A 15619-nucleotide genomic window follows, 5' to 3' on the forward strand; every position below is an offset into this window, starting at 1 on the left:
TTTGTTGTTTTAGTTTGGAACCATGGCTCAGAGGCAGTGATTCAAAGGTTGCAACCAAAGCAGGAAAGAGGCCCTCTCTTAAGTGATTGTCCTTCTGATGCCAACTGGAACCATCCAGGCGAAGGCTGTTGGAAGTGACAGGAACTGCGTACAAAGCTCGCCCAGTTTTGGGTCTGACCTTCAGCTGTGCACAGCATAGTTACAGCGAGAAGAAATCCAACAAGACAATGATTCTGCTCCTCCCTCCTCCCCGGGTTCTCTCTGCATGGGAATCCAGTTTGGGCCCAACTTTCCTCTTTTTCAGTAACTGCCAACACAAATACCAACTCCAGAATTTTAACTAGGGGGGTTTCCATGGGGATGGAAGCAACACATGCAGAGTGGCGGTGGTGGCAGCATGGGTGCCGAGCCCAGACAGAGGCCACCAGTCACTTGCACTCTGGATTGTGAGTACCAGCCTGCTTTAAAGAAGCTGGGCTGGCAGCAGGCCATCAGGCAAGGGAGATGCACAGGGGACCTGCTTCAGGGCGACTGTGCCTCCTTCTGCATCACCATGCCCAGCTGGAAAAAGCTCTCTTTGTGTTAACTTTCTCTTGACTGATCCTGTGGAATTCTGGTGGCCCAGAGACACATTTTGCTAGCTGGCATTCTCATTCTGTATTCCATGTGACCCAAAACACACTGAATAAAAGGGAGTTTAGGAGATGCCAGGGAGTTTTAAAGAGGTCTGTGGACCGCAAAAACCACCATTGTGAACAGAGAGAAATACAGGTAAGCGCTAAATAATGCATGACTTCGAGGGTGAAAAGATTCTACAAGGAGCAGTGACTCTGTCTCATTGAAAAGGGACAAAACCATAGATCATGAAATGGCATACTGTCCTGACACACCTGAAGTTCCAATAATCCCAAATCATAGAGTGGGGTGATTTTTAGGAATTGAAGCAATGACTAGTGAAATCTGCACTTACAGAAGCTGGCTAATCTAAGATGGGCTGCAGATCGTGAAGGATACCCACACTCTGCAAACATGTCTGCAAGATCAACTATCGAAACACTCCTCCCCAGTAAACGAAAGATATGATGATTGCCATCTTGCAGCCGGCATACCAGAAGTTAAAGATACCAGAGGGATTTGCATAAATCCAGTGGTCTAGAGAATCAAGGACCAAGAGCTGATTACTGGTTCTCTGTTCTCTAGTTTTTTATCTTTGTTTAAAAGGACCTTTCAATCTAGGATTTCTTCAACTGAATTCTATGAACTCACAAGTGAGGTCATGAGTAGCAATGCCAGATGGAAGACATGAAGCCTGGATTGAAAATGTGGCCCCTGCTCCTCCTCCTCCACATCCTTGTGCTCCTAATACGCAGCTCAGAGTATGCCACGTGGCCACCTACTTACAAAGATTTGTTAAGCCAAGCAAAATGCACTCTCTGGCCATACGTAACGTGGAGAAGATCCCAGCTTTTCAAACTGCACTAACGTTCTGGAGAACATGTGTCCCTGAGGCATCCAGTGAGACCGCTACAAGCCCAGGGCGACAACAGGTAGCTCTAAAAGCGGTACTGAGTCATATGAACACAGAAGTGCGACCTTTGCTCTCACCTGCCTCACTCATTCCTGCTTCCCAAGCAGAGTGAGTAACAGTGGGAACAGAAGGCGTCCCTTCTCATCATACATTTTCCTGGAGCTGCCTAAAACCGATGGCTGATGCCGTCCTGCAGCCTCCCTCTCCTGACCCAAGAAGCAGGCTGCCATTCAGCGTGGCTTTGGACATGGTGAAAATGGAGCCCAGAGAGAGGGGCCAGCTATGGGTCCCAACCCCAGATCCGGGATATCCCCAGTGGACAGGTGGCCCTGTTGGCGACTCACCGCGCATCCAGAAACCGGGAGCGCAGGATCATGACGGCCTCGCATGTGCTCTGCTTGAGCTGCATCTGAATGGAGCTGAACTTGCGATGAATGATGCTGACCATCCGCTCGATCTCCTTCGGGGAGATGGGCCTGGTCCGGCTCTGCTCCCGCAGGAGGTTCATCACGTGGGTGGTAAACTCGTTGCACGCCTAGAACAGCAGGACAATCAACACCGGCACATGTGGACGGCCAGGGCCTGGACAGAAGGCTGTGTGGGCTCTTTTAGGGATGCAATGAGGAAAGAAAACTCAGCTAGATTGTGGGATAAAATAAATGACAGGCCTAAAAATACGTTTCATCCTGTTTGACTCTACGTTTGGCCACGATTGAGATTTTTTTTAAGGGTGAAGATAAATCTTCATCTTTTTTTCTCACAATTTTACTACAGTGAAAGGTGAGAACATGAATCCTAGTATAAGATACACTCTACCACCCTTCACCCCAAGGTTCACAGCCCAAGAGAGCTTAGGGTCAGAGAGGGCACAAACTTCTCCCTTGCTCATTATCGCTGATGTATCAGAACTTCCAAATGTTCAATTTTGGGATGTGTAAACAGCCAAAAGAATGGAATCATGGGATTAAAAGCTAACCCTCCTGGGAGATCTCTCATAAACCTACTTCTCCTTTCAGTCTTATTACGAGAATTCCCTCCTCTGCTGGGCTTCTGAAGACCCACTACATCCACCACACAGATTGGAACCTGTCCTCAGAGGCCTTGTAGAAATGGGATCAACACATGATGTAGAGGATTCAGGAGTCATCCCTGCAGAAGGGAAAACTCTCAGGTTAGACCAGTAGACCACCAGCTCTGGGGGTGACGTTAAATATCAGTTGTCCCACCTCCCTACTTTACACTGGGGTAAAACTGCGGCCCAGAGAGAGGAGGGGCCTTTTCCTAAGACACACAGCAGAAAAGGAGCAGCCACGCCAGGACCTGAACACTTCCTACTCCAGGCCGGGGACTTCTGTCCTTTCCCAGAGCCCAAACTTGCTCCCCTGAACACTAACCAGTGCCCTTCCTTGTGGTTACTATTACTTATCATCTCAAGTCTGGTTTCCATAGCTGAGCATTCAGATGCAACATTACAAAACTATATTAGATTTGTAACACAAAAGGCAAGACGATCTTTGACAGTTAAAGAATTAAGGACTCAAAGGGCTCCAACTTAATACCAACACCAGAAATGCCACTCATTCATGAATGGTAACGCTGCGCTGCATCTGTTTTTACAGCACAAAGCCCCTCATTTCTGTCAATAATGCAGTAACAACAACATATTCCCTACTCAATTCTCTTAAGAAATCTTTCGAGATTGGTTGGCCAAAGATTATCTAGGCAGGCCCATCACCAGGCTGAGTCTACACTGGGGACCAGGGGACCTGGTCTTTGACCCCAATTCTGTAGGTGTCTGGGCAAAGCCTTTCACTACTCAGTGCCTCATTTTATTCATATGGGGGAATGGATTTAATCATTCCTACCCCTTAGCAAGGCCAGCAACACCCATGGTCTTATATGGTGACCCTCAGATGGTGTGAATCGTGCTCATGAGGTGAGAGGGGCCTGAATGGCCTGTGTTCGGATCCTGCCTTGGGCCTTGGAAAGCTGCCTAACCTCTCTGTGACTCATCTTCCTTATCTGTGAGATGGGGGTGGCAGTTCCCACTTCAAAGGGTATGGTAAGGACCAGAGAAGTTACTAGGTGTGTGTCTGGCTGTGTAAAGATGTGTCCAGACCCCTGTTTGTCTCTTGGTAAAAATAAACAGGGTCCGATTCCCTTCTTTCTACTCTATCCTCCAATTACCTTCTCTCTACATGCTGAAGAGAAATCCATAGATGGGATCTATCTGGCATTCTGCTCTCCACTAAGAGAATTACCATATAAACACAAGATCTGGATGATATAAGCTTCTTCCCTGCCCACCCACCCCCCAGTTGGCTGGATTCTATGAGGCCACTGGGTGGGGAGTGCAGGGTCAGGCACAGGGCTAGCATCCCAGCCACCTGGCTGGCCTGCAGCTCCTCACCTGGTGGGGGCTCCACCGGGGGAGGGGCTTGATGTGAGGAGGCATTGTCAAGTGCACTCGCTCTCCACAGGGAAGCCACGATGCTGGGCTAATAATAATGTGCTTCATTACAGGGAATAAAAATACTCACAATATCTGATGTTTATTCAAGACATTTTTATCCCGGGGCCCTTTCTGCTCTGCCATAAACAGACAGTGGGGTCTTCTCACCCACTGCTGAGGTACAGCAAGGCAGCTGCTCAACAGCTGCTCAGGAACCCACAACAGAGCAGAGGCCCGTTCCAAGTCCACTTCAGATGGACAGGACATGATGATCCAGGTTTCTTCAGGACCTACACGACCCATATGCCATCCTCCTTGGATCCCGCAAGCTTGTGCCTTTGGAAGCCAGGCCAGGCTGCCTCTGTCCTGTCAGATGTGGCCCATAGGACAGGGATGGGAAGAGCTGGTGCTACAACTGCTAATTAAACAGGACCTGCAGAGGCTGGAAGTCTCTGGACGGGGGGACCCTCTGCTGCGGACGGTCAAAAAGGGAGTCACCCTCTGGCACTGCCACTCCACGTGCCCCTACAAGGCTGAGGATTTCGAAGGGACACTTCCCAGGTTCCAGGGCAAGAACATTTCTGGGAGCTGCAGACTAAAGACAGGCCCTCCTAGAACATCCTGCTCGAGCTTCCAGAGTTAAGCTTCCTTCCTGCACTCTGGTCAGCCCATCTTCTTCCCTTACTCCTTCAAACTGGATGTGGTGCCCACCTCAGCAAAGAACATAACTGGGATTTTGGGTTCCTCCTGGCCATGGACCGACCAACCCAGCCCGGTTCAGCTGTACACATTTAGCCCCATCCATGCCCCAGCAGCATTATTTACAAAAGCTAGAGAACCCTGCAAAGGGACAAGGAGCATCAGTTTTTTAAATACCCCGTGGAGTAAAATTCAGTGTTGTGACATCACGGTTTTGTCTATTAGAATAAGCCAGCTCTCAAATACCTTAGCTACCTCCATGATCTCCTGGAAAAGCATTTTTTTGACACCAGTAACTAAATAAAATAATTTCCTACCATTCTTTCTAATGAAAATCTCTAGAAGCTTTCTTTATTTAATAACCTCAGGGTGAAACAATGGATGGTTCAGGTAGGTGGTTTTGTTTTGTTTTTTTCAGGATAGGATTGAGGAGGGCCTGATACCTAATTAGCAGAAAGCTAATTGATCGTCTGGTTATTTATCACCACCATATTTAAAACAAAATAAAAATACCAGAGTCAACTATTAATAGCCAATTTGGCAACTTCATCCAAGGTACGACTAAAGTAGAGAGCGATATTTTTACTTTACTGAGGTTTCCTGATTTCATTTTATTTTTTATTGTTATTTTTAAAAGATTTTATTATTTATTTATTTATTTATTTGATTTAAAGAGAGAGAAAGAGGGAGCATGAGCGGGGGCAGAGAGAGAGATTTTCAAGCAGACTCCCTGCTGAGCACAGAGCCGGGTGTGGAGCTTGATCTCAGGACCTGAGCCAAAATGAACAGTTGGATGCTTAAGTGACTGAGCCACCCAGGCATCCTTGAGGTTTCCGGATTTTAAAAAAGCTCCCATGAGGAATGATCACAGAAAAATGAAGACGATGCATCTCCCAGACATACTAGCTAGGAGCTTAATGGCATAACTTCCCTACCATCTACTATTTATTATAATTAACAATATAATTAGCACTAATAAATAATTAGGTGCCCAAAGTATGTTAAGTAGGATTCGGTTCTTACCCACAAAATGTCCACAAAACTAATGAAATTATTTTTTTAATATTTTTAAGAATAAGAAGTATAGATGACCACCCTTATAATTATGTAATTTTTCTGTACTGATGAGAGTTTTTCCTTAAGTTTCTGATTTCCAACCTCTTTATTATTTAAAACAGGTAGATATCTTTGAGAAGTTTTTGAAGGAGAATGTTATTATTCCTAGCTTCTCTTACCTACCAGTAATTAACCTAGTCCCTGGAAGTAACAAAGGACAGGCCAGCTTCTTCACTGCCTGCACAAGCCCACAATCCATATTGAGTGCAGTCAGGTGGTGTTCCAATAAGAGCCCTTGGACTAAGGGTCAGAAACTGGATTCCAGGGCCACCTCTGTCCCTCACTGGATATGTGACCATATAAGCCCTCTGATCTCTACTTCCTCACCTGTCAAAACAAGAGAGGCCAACAGTACCTGTCCTGGGTACCCAACCACAAAATTACCTTGAGGAACAAGTGCAATTGTGTCAGCAAAAGTAAGCAGTCAGTTCTTCTATGTTGTGGGCAACTTGAGCTAAGAATAAAGCCAGCTTTTAACACTTACCAGCCTAAAATCCATCCCAGTTATGGGTTTAGTTTGGTGGGGAGAGAAGATTCACTCCCTGAGCTCTTCTTGTCCCCCTGGTGTTTGGTGGGAGTTACCCTGGATGGCAGGTCTAGAGAAGTTGCTTTGCCAGAAACCAGGCTTAGTCTTGAAGGTAAAGTAGGAATAGCACTGAATGGGTGGAACTCAAGAGGCCAGCTAGGATTTGTCCCCTTCTGTCTCTTAACCTCCAAAGGTTAAGGTAGACTGTGAACTGTGACAGGATGGACCTGGAAACTTCAGGGATGGGCGAGCTCTGTGGGCTCAGCATCTCCTGAGATCTTGGGAAATATCTACATGAGCCAACACTGCGGCAAGAATATTTGCTCTTTACTAAGAAGGTGAAGGGCGATGACTCACAGGTTCTTCTTGCAAGATTGCTGCTATGCTCTTCCCCTCAAATCCTCCCTACGCCTATCCGATGGTTGAGTTTCACCACGCTTGGCTGCAAGCTTCGCAGCTATTCTTCCCCCCAACCCCTCAGAAAAAAGGAACTTGGTAGAAATCCATTTCGAAGGCAGATAGGAGTGCAATAATGAAACTTTCCTCACTTTAAATTTTAAAACGCCCATTTCTATTTTAAAATTTAAATTTTCTATTAAGTTTGCATTTGCTGTCGACCTAGTCAGTCAGAAGTGGACTAGAAAGGGTCTTCTGCCTTTTGCTTTTTCTCCCACGTGATTCTGCGACTCTTAAAAAAGAAAAGGAATCCAGAAAGCTAGGAATTCCATGAAAGTAAGTTAAGTGTCAAACTTCAGCATAATGCCGCATCCAAAAAGGTGACAACAAATGTACCTGTCACCTGCTGATGGAGGAAAGGTGCATATAAGGGACTCCTGTTAAAATAGTATTGCTCATACGGACCCCAGGAAGCAGAACTGATACATAGAGTCCCATATGCGTGTGTGCGCACATATGTGCATGCGTGTGTGCGTGCGCGTGTTTGTGTGTGTGGCGCAGGGAGCGTTTCTTGGAGAGAGGAACTCTATTATAATTAGAATACGTTACATTTACATACTGCTTTGTAATTTAAAGCCTTTCCCATGGTTTCTTTATATGGTTTTCATGGTCTTGTGATATCCTCGACTCTAAATCTACAGCTCTTTGCCCTACACTGCCAGCTTTTGGTTAGACTATGTGGTCCACTGGGTCCCATCAGTGGAGCGTCAGGACTGGAATCCAACTTTGATGACTATAGGGGTCCCCTGAGACCCTCTACTCTTCTTTTTGGAGGGAGGTGAGCACCACATCCTGTATTATATAAAAATGAACACGTTTGACTCTCACTTGAGCTGAGTCTGGGTAGAGAAAGGGACTTGAAGGTCAAGTTTTAGTATCCTTTCCTGTAGGATTCCATGAACAATTGGAAGGTGAGGAATCATCCCCAAATAAGGAGCAGAAGAGGGCCAGAGGAGTCCACCAACTGCCCCATGGGTCAGGTGGTGACTCTGCTAATGACCTCTCTTATCCCATGAAACCCAGGCTGCCGACCGTGGGCAAATGTCCTCCTGGAGCCCAGCTCAAACATTTCTTATATTGACTATTCGTGTTTCCTGAAATCATCACTTACAACTTAAGTTTTTTAGGTGCCTTTGTGGTCAGAGCACCTAGGTTTTTAATATTGGAGACTGAGGACTCTTGGCCTCCCGTCCGGCCAGGGACTTGGTGCAGAAATGCAGAGGCTTGGCCCTTGGGGCTCTGCAAGCCCCCGGGGCCCATGGCTCTTCACCCTCCTTTCTAAAGGGCCAGGGTGCCCGACGACGCCCCCATGGCCGCGGTTACCTGCTCGTACTTCTCCAGCTCCGTGTGGTAGATCTGTCTGATTTGGGACAGCTTGGCTCTGTAGTCTGAATGCTCCACCGAGTTGTCGGAGCCCGCCCCTCCCGAAGCTGCCGCTGCCGCCGCTGCTGCCGCCGAGCCTCCGCCCTTCTCAGGGCCCGCCACCCCCTCGGCCAGCAGCATGTTGTCCAGTCGCATCAGCTGGGGGTCTGTTGGTTCCTCCTCCTGGGCTCCCCGGATACTCAAGACTGCAGGGGGACACAGCAGAGGGGAGGGTTAATGGTAACCCATAGGTAAGCAAATGAAGAAAACAGAAAGCAATGGCATGCCACTGGCGCAGCAAGTCACCCAAGTACTTGCAACATGGCACACGTAGGATGGGCGAAGGGTCGGGCAAGGGGGATGACGAAGGGGAGAGAACCCAAGGAGAGGTTTGCTTTGTTCCAGAAACTACTGATGATGCTCCACTTATGAGAGCTACACAGAACAGTCCAATTCAGGGAGGCAGAAAGTAGAAGAGTGTGGGGGCTGGGAGTCCGTGTTTCCTAGGGACAGAGTTTCACGTAGGAGAGAGGGATGGTGGTGACGGCTGCACCAAAGTGAGCGCGCTTAATGTTGCTGAACTGTACCCTGGACACTGAAAAATGGTTAAGATGATAACCTTGTTATGTATACGTTACGTAAGAAATTTCAAAAGTACAAAAAATTAATTATAGCAGGATATAATTTTCACTTTCATCTCCAAACTGCCAAATTTTTAAATCAAGGAAAGACATTTCCTTCTTTTCTAATTTTAGAGTTCTGTGAGTTTGTGGTTTTACCCTCATATTGCCTTTGTTATATTTGATTGGCCTGAATTTTCATTTCCAAAAATAACCTAAGCCACGTAAATCTAGTCATTTTGGACTGAAATCTTAAGACCTTTCCTCTAGGCCAGCAGGGACAGTATGGAAGTTTCAAACAGCAAGAAGATAACATCACATGCCAATTAGTATTGAATAAAAAATAAAATAAAATAACAAAATAAAACAGCAGGAAAACAAATTGGCCAGTGAGTAGGGATGTTTCTCTCTGGACGCTGAGATCTCTTCATTCCAGGTATAGACAGTCCTGTTGGAAACCAGGGTGAGGCCCACTTAACAAGCTGTTTTGGGTATTCTTCAGAGAACCCAAGTAGGATGGAGGAGACTCCAATGAATGAAATGGCTGCTTTTTATTAAAACACCCTGGCCATTTGGGTGGGGAGGTGGGGGTCGGGACCGAAAGAGATCAAGTGTTTTAGTAAATCAGCAGAAGAGCTAGGCAGTCTCTTTTTACTACCATCATACAACTTGCCATAAAATAAATCACTCATCTAAACCTAGTTTATCTGTCAGCATCCAAATCTTTGTCAAGAGAGAACATGAAAAGAATTTCCAATAAAAAAAAAATGAATAAAGTTTGGGGTAAGGAAGGAAAGGAGGGAAGAGAGTCAAGGCAGAGGAGAATGAGCCATGTCCGTCTGTTTTCGGGATGGGGATGGCAGGCACCATGTGGCTTGATGGACACAAGCTGATTCCAGGTGGGGTGCATCTGGGGAGCCCCCAGGAGGTGGGCCCAGTTGTCTCCTGAGCCCTAGCAAGACAGTCCCACGGGGTCATGACCGGGAAGGCGGATATGAGGTCAATATGAAGGACGTATAGATGTTCAGGGTGTCCCATCACATGTAACGCCAGCATAACCACATGCTCCTGGCTTCCATCAGGCGAGACAAGGACCAACCGTGAGCATGGTTCAGAAGGAAATCCCAATTCCTACACTCAGTGGGACCCTGCAGCATGGCTTCCATGAAACCCGAGACAGTCAAGTGGCATGCTGAGCCAGGTGGCCCAGCAGTGGCGGTTAGGAGCAGAGGATGAAGGCTCGGGGTAGAAAAGCAGTGAAGTAAGGGAGGGCGGAGGGGAGGAAAGATGTAGGGAAGACGGCTAGCTGGGGAGGAAAGAAGGAAGTCCGCACCTGTAGGCAAACCCCAAACACCTCTGGACTCAGGCTCTTCTCCTTCTACACCTGAGTCCTCAATTTCCTGCTGCACTAAAATAAAATTGCCGTATCAGTGATGGCATTATTGAGGGTTGTTTTTTGGGCTTCTTTCCAGGGAAATCCTCCTTTTGTAGGCCCAGGAGATGAACTGAGAAACTGCCCCTTTGACTGGTTTTTGAATAACATCCAGTCATGTTATTCTGTGCCTTGAATTCATTCACCCAAACCTTCAAAGTCCTATGAAGAACACATCGCCACTAACAGGTTTCCTCAAGAAAATAATTCAATGCTGTACCCATTTCCTGAGTTAGAGACCTTTCCATTCCCTAAAGGGGCTAGATAAGAAAGGGGACCCACCCGAGCAGCCCAGAAGCTCCCCTTTCCTCACCCCTATGGGTGAGGGCATTCGTGTGTGGTGTCTACGGGTGATTCTCTCCTGAATTTGATTCAGCGAATTTTAATTTGCTTTATCAACAAAAACATTTTGGGTCACTTAAAAGATTCACCTCTGAGCTATTCTTAATAAACAAATGTAATTGTTGCACTTTTACAATTTGTTGGTCATTAAATAAATTGCAAAATTCTACTCTTGATTAATCCACTCTACTGCATCTGGTGTTGCGGACCTCCAGAAGAGGCCACAGACTCTAGACAGCAGGCCCCTGAGGCTGACAGGAAACCACCCCCTCCCCAGATGCCCAGCCAGTGGTAATGCCTCCAACTGGGTCTTCCTGGCTGTTCCAGAGCCAATTCCTCATGCACATGAAAGATCTCATAAGAATTTCTGGTCTCAGTGAAGGTAGCAAAGAGAAATGGAGCAACATCACCCTAATGGTCAGGACTTGCCCCACTAGATCCAGTCTACAACCTGTCCACCCGAGATGATGACAAGGACCCTTGGACAGCACATGTGCCTACGACTGCCTTGTTCACCCCATCAGCTTATTCCTCCAACAAAGTTCAGTTTGTTAGGAGAGAAGCAGGAGAAGCAGATAGGCATCCACAGACCAGAGTGCTGGGCCCAGTCCCTCCAGGTACTAGGAAGGTAGCCATGGGCGTGTTACTAGCACCCGTACTTACTTCTGAGAGTATTTTCCCCTTCCAGACCCACACAGTTGCATGGACACCTTTGCTCCACCTTTTCTTTGAAACAATCAGTGGGATACACAGACTATCCACACATCTACCTAATTAACATTTTGTTGGGCTTGAAATCTAACTGCTTTTAAATGAAATAAGAAAGAAAATGGCTAAGACCAGCAAAGGATGCTGAAGGGTTACACTGCGAGCCCCTCACCACCAGGGAAACTTCACGGCAGTCACACAGTGCAAAGCGCTCACCTATACGGACTCTTTTTTTTTTGTCCCTGCTCAGGTATAAAGGATACATTTAGTTAAGAGGAAAAGAAAAAAAAAAAAAAAAACACCAAAAACAAAAAACAAAAACAGGGCAAGTGTTAGCACTTCGTTTTGCTTTTATACCATTTTATGAATCCTGTAAACAAACACTCTTTAAAAAGAAATTTGGATTTAATAAGATTTAATAAAACTGGTTTCCAAATGTGGCCAATAAGACATCGTTATAGAATACGATGCTTCTTAACATAGGTGTCGCCTGCATTTATACTTAGGGTTCAGGACACATAAATAGGTCCCAAACCAGAGATCCAGTGAAAATGAAAGAATGTAAAGATGGGGGTTGGGGGTGGAGGAGGAGCAGTCCTCTCCAAATTACACTCTTTAAATTATACTGAAATTTAAAAAAAAAATTAAGAATAGAAATAAATTATACTGAAATCATTATGGGAATTAAAAAATTCAGAGTATGTGTTGGAATCCCCTGCTATATATATATCCCTCATGTGTATATATAGTGTGTGTATATATAGTGTGTGTATATACATATATAATGTGTGTATATATAATGAATATATAACGTGTATATATGGATGCATAATGTGTATATGTAGTGTGTATATAGAATGCACGTGTGTGTGTGTATATACACATCTGTTATGTGCTTCTATATACCAACAACATAAACAAGAGAACATCTTCATCTTGTACTTCGCATAGAAGATTCCGGTTCCGATGCTCTGGGGCTGTGTCTGTGCACTGAGCGGACGCATGGACGGGCCAATAAACTGCCTGCACTTTATTTCTGCCCAGGAGAAGAATCCGTGTGAACCATTATAAAAAAATGGGTGTTGGGATTCACGGATACGGAAAACGCTCGGCTGTTCGGTTAAAAAAAAAAAAAATCCCTCCAACATTAAATAAATAAATGAAACGGGTGATATGTCTAAGCAGAACTGATGCCACCTATTTATTGCTCGAAGCCAGCACTCTGGTGTGTAGGAGACAAAATGATTATTTAAAAGCTCCTTTTTATCTCTGTGGCACCATGCAAGACTCAAATGAACCTTTCGCCAGGACACCAGAGATGTTAACACTCATCCTCCAAGATCCAATTTCAACCAGCGGAGCTGTTACCTAATCCAGCAACCATCACATATGATCAGGTTTCTGCTTCCCTGACGGGCGCCCTGCGCTCTCTGCTCCCCCCCCACCTCCCCGTGTTCCCCAGTCCAGCAGCCTTCACCGAACCAGCTTTTAAAGGGCCAAGGCCCCCCGCTTATGCCCGGGCATACGGGGCTCTAGCAGTCAGGAGTCAGGTGTGCACCTGTCCGCTACCTGAAAACGTAATCATCATCTGCACTGGGCTCGCCAGCCCGGGGCAGGGGGGGGTCACCCAACCGGGGAGGTAACCCTTTGGGTAGGGACTGTCAAAGAAGGAGACCACCCCTCCCGAATCTAACCCCTCATACTCGAGGCCGGTCAAGGCAGGTGTGTGATTTGTGTAGAAACTGTCAGGAGCCCTCGGACAAGCATCTGATGTCACATCTACGGCGCTGCCTCGGGCGGCCCGGGAAGGGGGGGGGGCATCCTTCGGTAAAACTCCCAAGACAGGCGTGGAGATTGTCACAGCCGCGCCGGAGCTGCTCTCCCAACTGGCCTGCCGCTGTCCTTTCTTCCTTTATTTTTATTTCGGAGAAGGAGAAAAACAAGGCAAACCCAAAGGCATGTTCAAGATCCCGGGCAGGAGGGCCGGAGCTGGTTGTTTTGTCCTTCCCCGAAGGCCGGGAGCGCGGGCAGCGCGGCCGAGGCCCACTAGAGGGCACCCTGTCTTCACCGAGGACGGGATGTGCAGGGAGGGTCCCCCGCCCCAGCTTGGCCCCTGCTTCCATCCAAGGTCCACAGTGGGGCAGGTGGGGGGAGGAGGGCAGATCTACAGGCAGGGTCGTTCCGACTGGGACGGGCATCCAGGGACCCAAGGATGGGCTGGGGGACAGAAGGATGCACGGAGATAGAGACATGGTCAGTGGGGATGGGGGGGATGGAGACTAAAGATAGAGACAGGTGGTTTGAGAAAGAGCGCGAGGTGGTCTCTGCAGGGTGGACGCCCTCACACTGGCCACGGCCTTTCTCTGCTGGGCTGGAAGGCCTGAGACTGAACCCCCACACGGAGCGATCCACGGTCTGTGGGCTACTCTCCACGACACGCAGGGCCGGGAGGACAGTCACCCCCCACCCCCCCGACAGCTATGCCATCTCCGGCTGGTGAAAACGCTGGAGAGAAGTGAGGGACAGAAATAGGCTGTGCTTGCATTTTTAGAAATACAGGTGATTGCTTGCCTTGTCGAGGTATCACGGGGACACCTTCCGCTAGTTCATAAAGTGCCTGCGTGCACGGACTTGTGTCACTTTACAAAATGTGAGGCCCAAACTGCACCGCAGACGATTCAAGATGACCAAGGTGGTCACAACAAAGTAACATCCCCCACATCAAAGCCAAGGGGACACAGCCGAGAGGAGAATCGGGGTCTCAGACACCGTCTCCTCGACTGCAGCGTTAGGATTCTTTTTTTTTTTTAAGATTTTTAATTTATTTATTCATGAGAGACAGAGAGAGGGAGAGAGAGAGAGGAGAGAGAGAGAGGCAGAGACACAGGCAGAGGGAGAAGCAGGCTCCCTGCAGGGAGCCCGACGCGGGACTCGATCCCGGGTCTCCAGGATCAGGCCCTGGGCCGAAGGTGGCACTGAGCTGCTGAGCTACCCAGGGATCCCCTGAGCCACCCGGGATCCCCAGCATTAGGCTTCTGACTCTTCCACGAAGGGTCACTAGGTGGATGTGACATCAACCTGGGGTGTGCGTGTGTACGCGTACACACACACACACACACACACACACACAATGTCTTTCGATGCACAAATGCTGAGAAGGAGACAAGAGATGAGGCAGGGAAGGAAGGAAGGTCTACTATTCACGGACTCCTTAATTTCTTTCAATTCTTCCAAATCTGATCCTGTTCAATGACCTCGCTCTGCCAAGGGCCCCCTGACGGTCAGGGCCGCCTGTGCCATGTGACCGAGCGCCCTCTTCCCTCTCGGCCAGAGAAATCCTCTTACCACAGTCCTATCCTATTTCAAATCTCAGCTCAGCACTCTCCTCCGTGGAGCCTAAGCTAATAATAGCCCAAAATGAACTCCCTCACCTCGAAGTCACCAGAGCATGTGCTGTCTACCCCACGGCCACAGGGCATCTTGGAACACCTCGGGTCACACCTGCCAGCTTGCCAGCAAGGCCGTGAGCTCCTGAAAGGCAGTGAGGACCCGTCCTGCATCTGTGCATCCCCCAGATGGCCTCCCCGAGCCTCTGGCACTAAGCACTTACTCAAGCATTTCTTAATATGTAAAAAGAGGGAAAGATTGGCGGGGGGTGGAGTGACCCTGGACCCACTGCCTCATCACGCCCTTAGGGAGGCAGTGGGCTCCCGTGTGGCCCTTCCCCTACATGACAGTGACGGGCTGGGCCATGGCCAGCATGCTATGGGGTAGGAGCACGCTGCCACTCCGCCAGCTTGCATACCCACCTCAAAAAACTGCCCTTGGGAATCTGATGATTCCAAACAGGCAAATCCATGTTACGGTTTAAGCCAGAGCCTCCAAGACCCCCAGCCTCGGGGGTTCCCCCAGAAACTCAACCTTACCCATGAAGGCTCTGGGTGCTTTGGAGAGAGCCTGGCAGGTGACCGGTACCTGGAAGGAATTCCTGGAAGGCCCGACAGCAGCCCCAGTGAAGGGGCCACACGCAGGATGCTGAGCACCAACGAGCCCTCCGAGGAATGCTCAGTCGCTCACGTTACTGACCAAGCACCTGTAAGGTGCCAGGAACCAGGTGGGGGCTGGGATTTCCAAGAGGACCCAGCCACGGGCTCTGGCCACATGAAGCCCACGGGTTATCCTCCTCTGGTCCCTTCTCTGAGGCCGGCGGTGGACACAGGAAGTGGCCCGAATAGGTGGCTGGCGACCAAAAAATTCTCAACCCACACACCCGTTCCCCTTGCTCCACGTTTTTTGGTTTCCCACAAGCCCAATCACACCCAAAACCGGACACTCCTCAGCTCGAGCTGAGAACCAACTAGGACGTAACTGGATTCTT

The 15619-nt window shown here is 48.2% G+C and overlaps 1 protein-coding gene across 8 annotated transcripts in view; it reads right to left on the reverse strand.

Annotated features, from left to right (window-relative positions):
- The window catches only part of PBX1 (PBX homeobox 1), a 325781-nt gene that overhangs the window by 83633 nt on the left and 226529 nt on the right, over positions 1–15619 (reverse strand). For all 8 annotated transcript variants that reach the window (XM_025420906.3, XM_025420902.3, XM_025420900.3 and 5 more), the window contains 2 exons: positions 8101–8345; positions 1873–2063 (listed from right to left, as the gene is read on the reverse strand). In XM_025420906.3, the coding sequence (XP_025276691.1) occupies positions 1873–2063; positions 8101–8345 (436 nt within the window). The remainder of the gene's footprint in view (positions 1–1872; positions 2064–8100; positions 8346–15619) is intronic.

The sequence above is a fragment of the Canis lupus genome, chromosome 38, assembly GCF_003254725.2.
Source record: "Canis lupus dingo isolate Sandy chromosome 38, ASM325472v2, whole genome shotgun sequence".
Taxonomy (NCBI): Eukaryota; Metazoa; Chordata; class Mammalia; order Carnivora; family Canidae; genus Canis; species Canis lupus.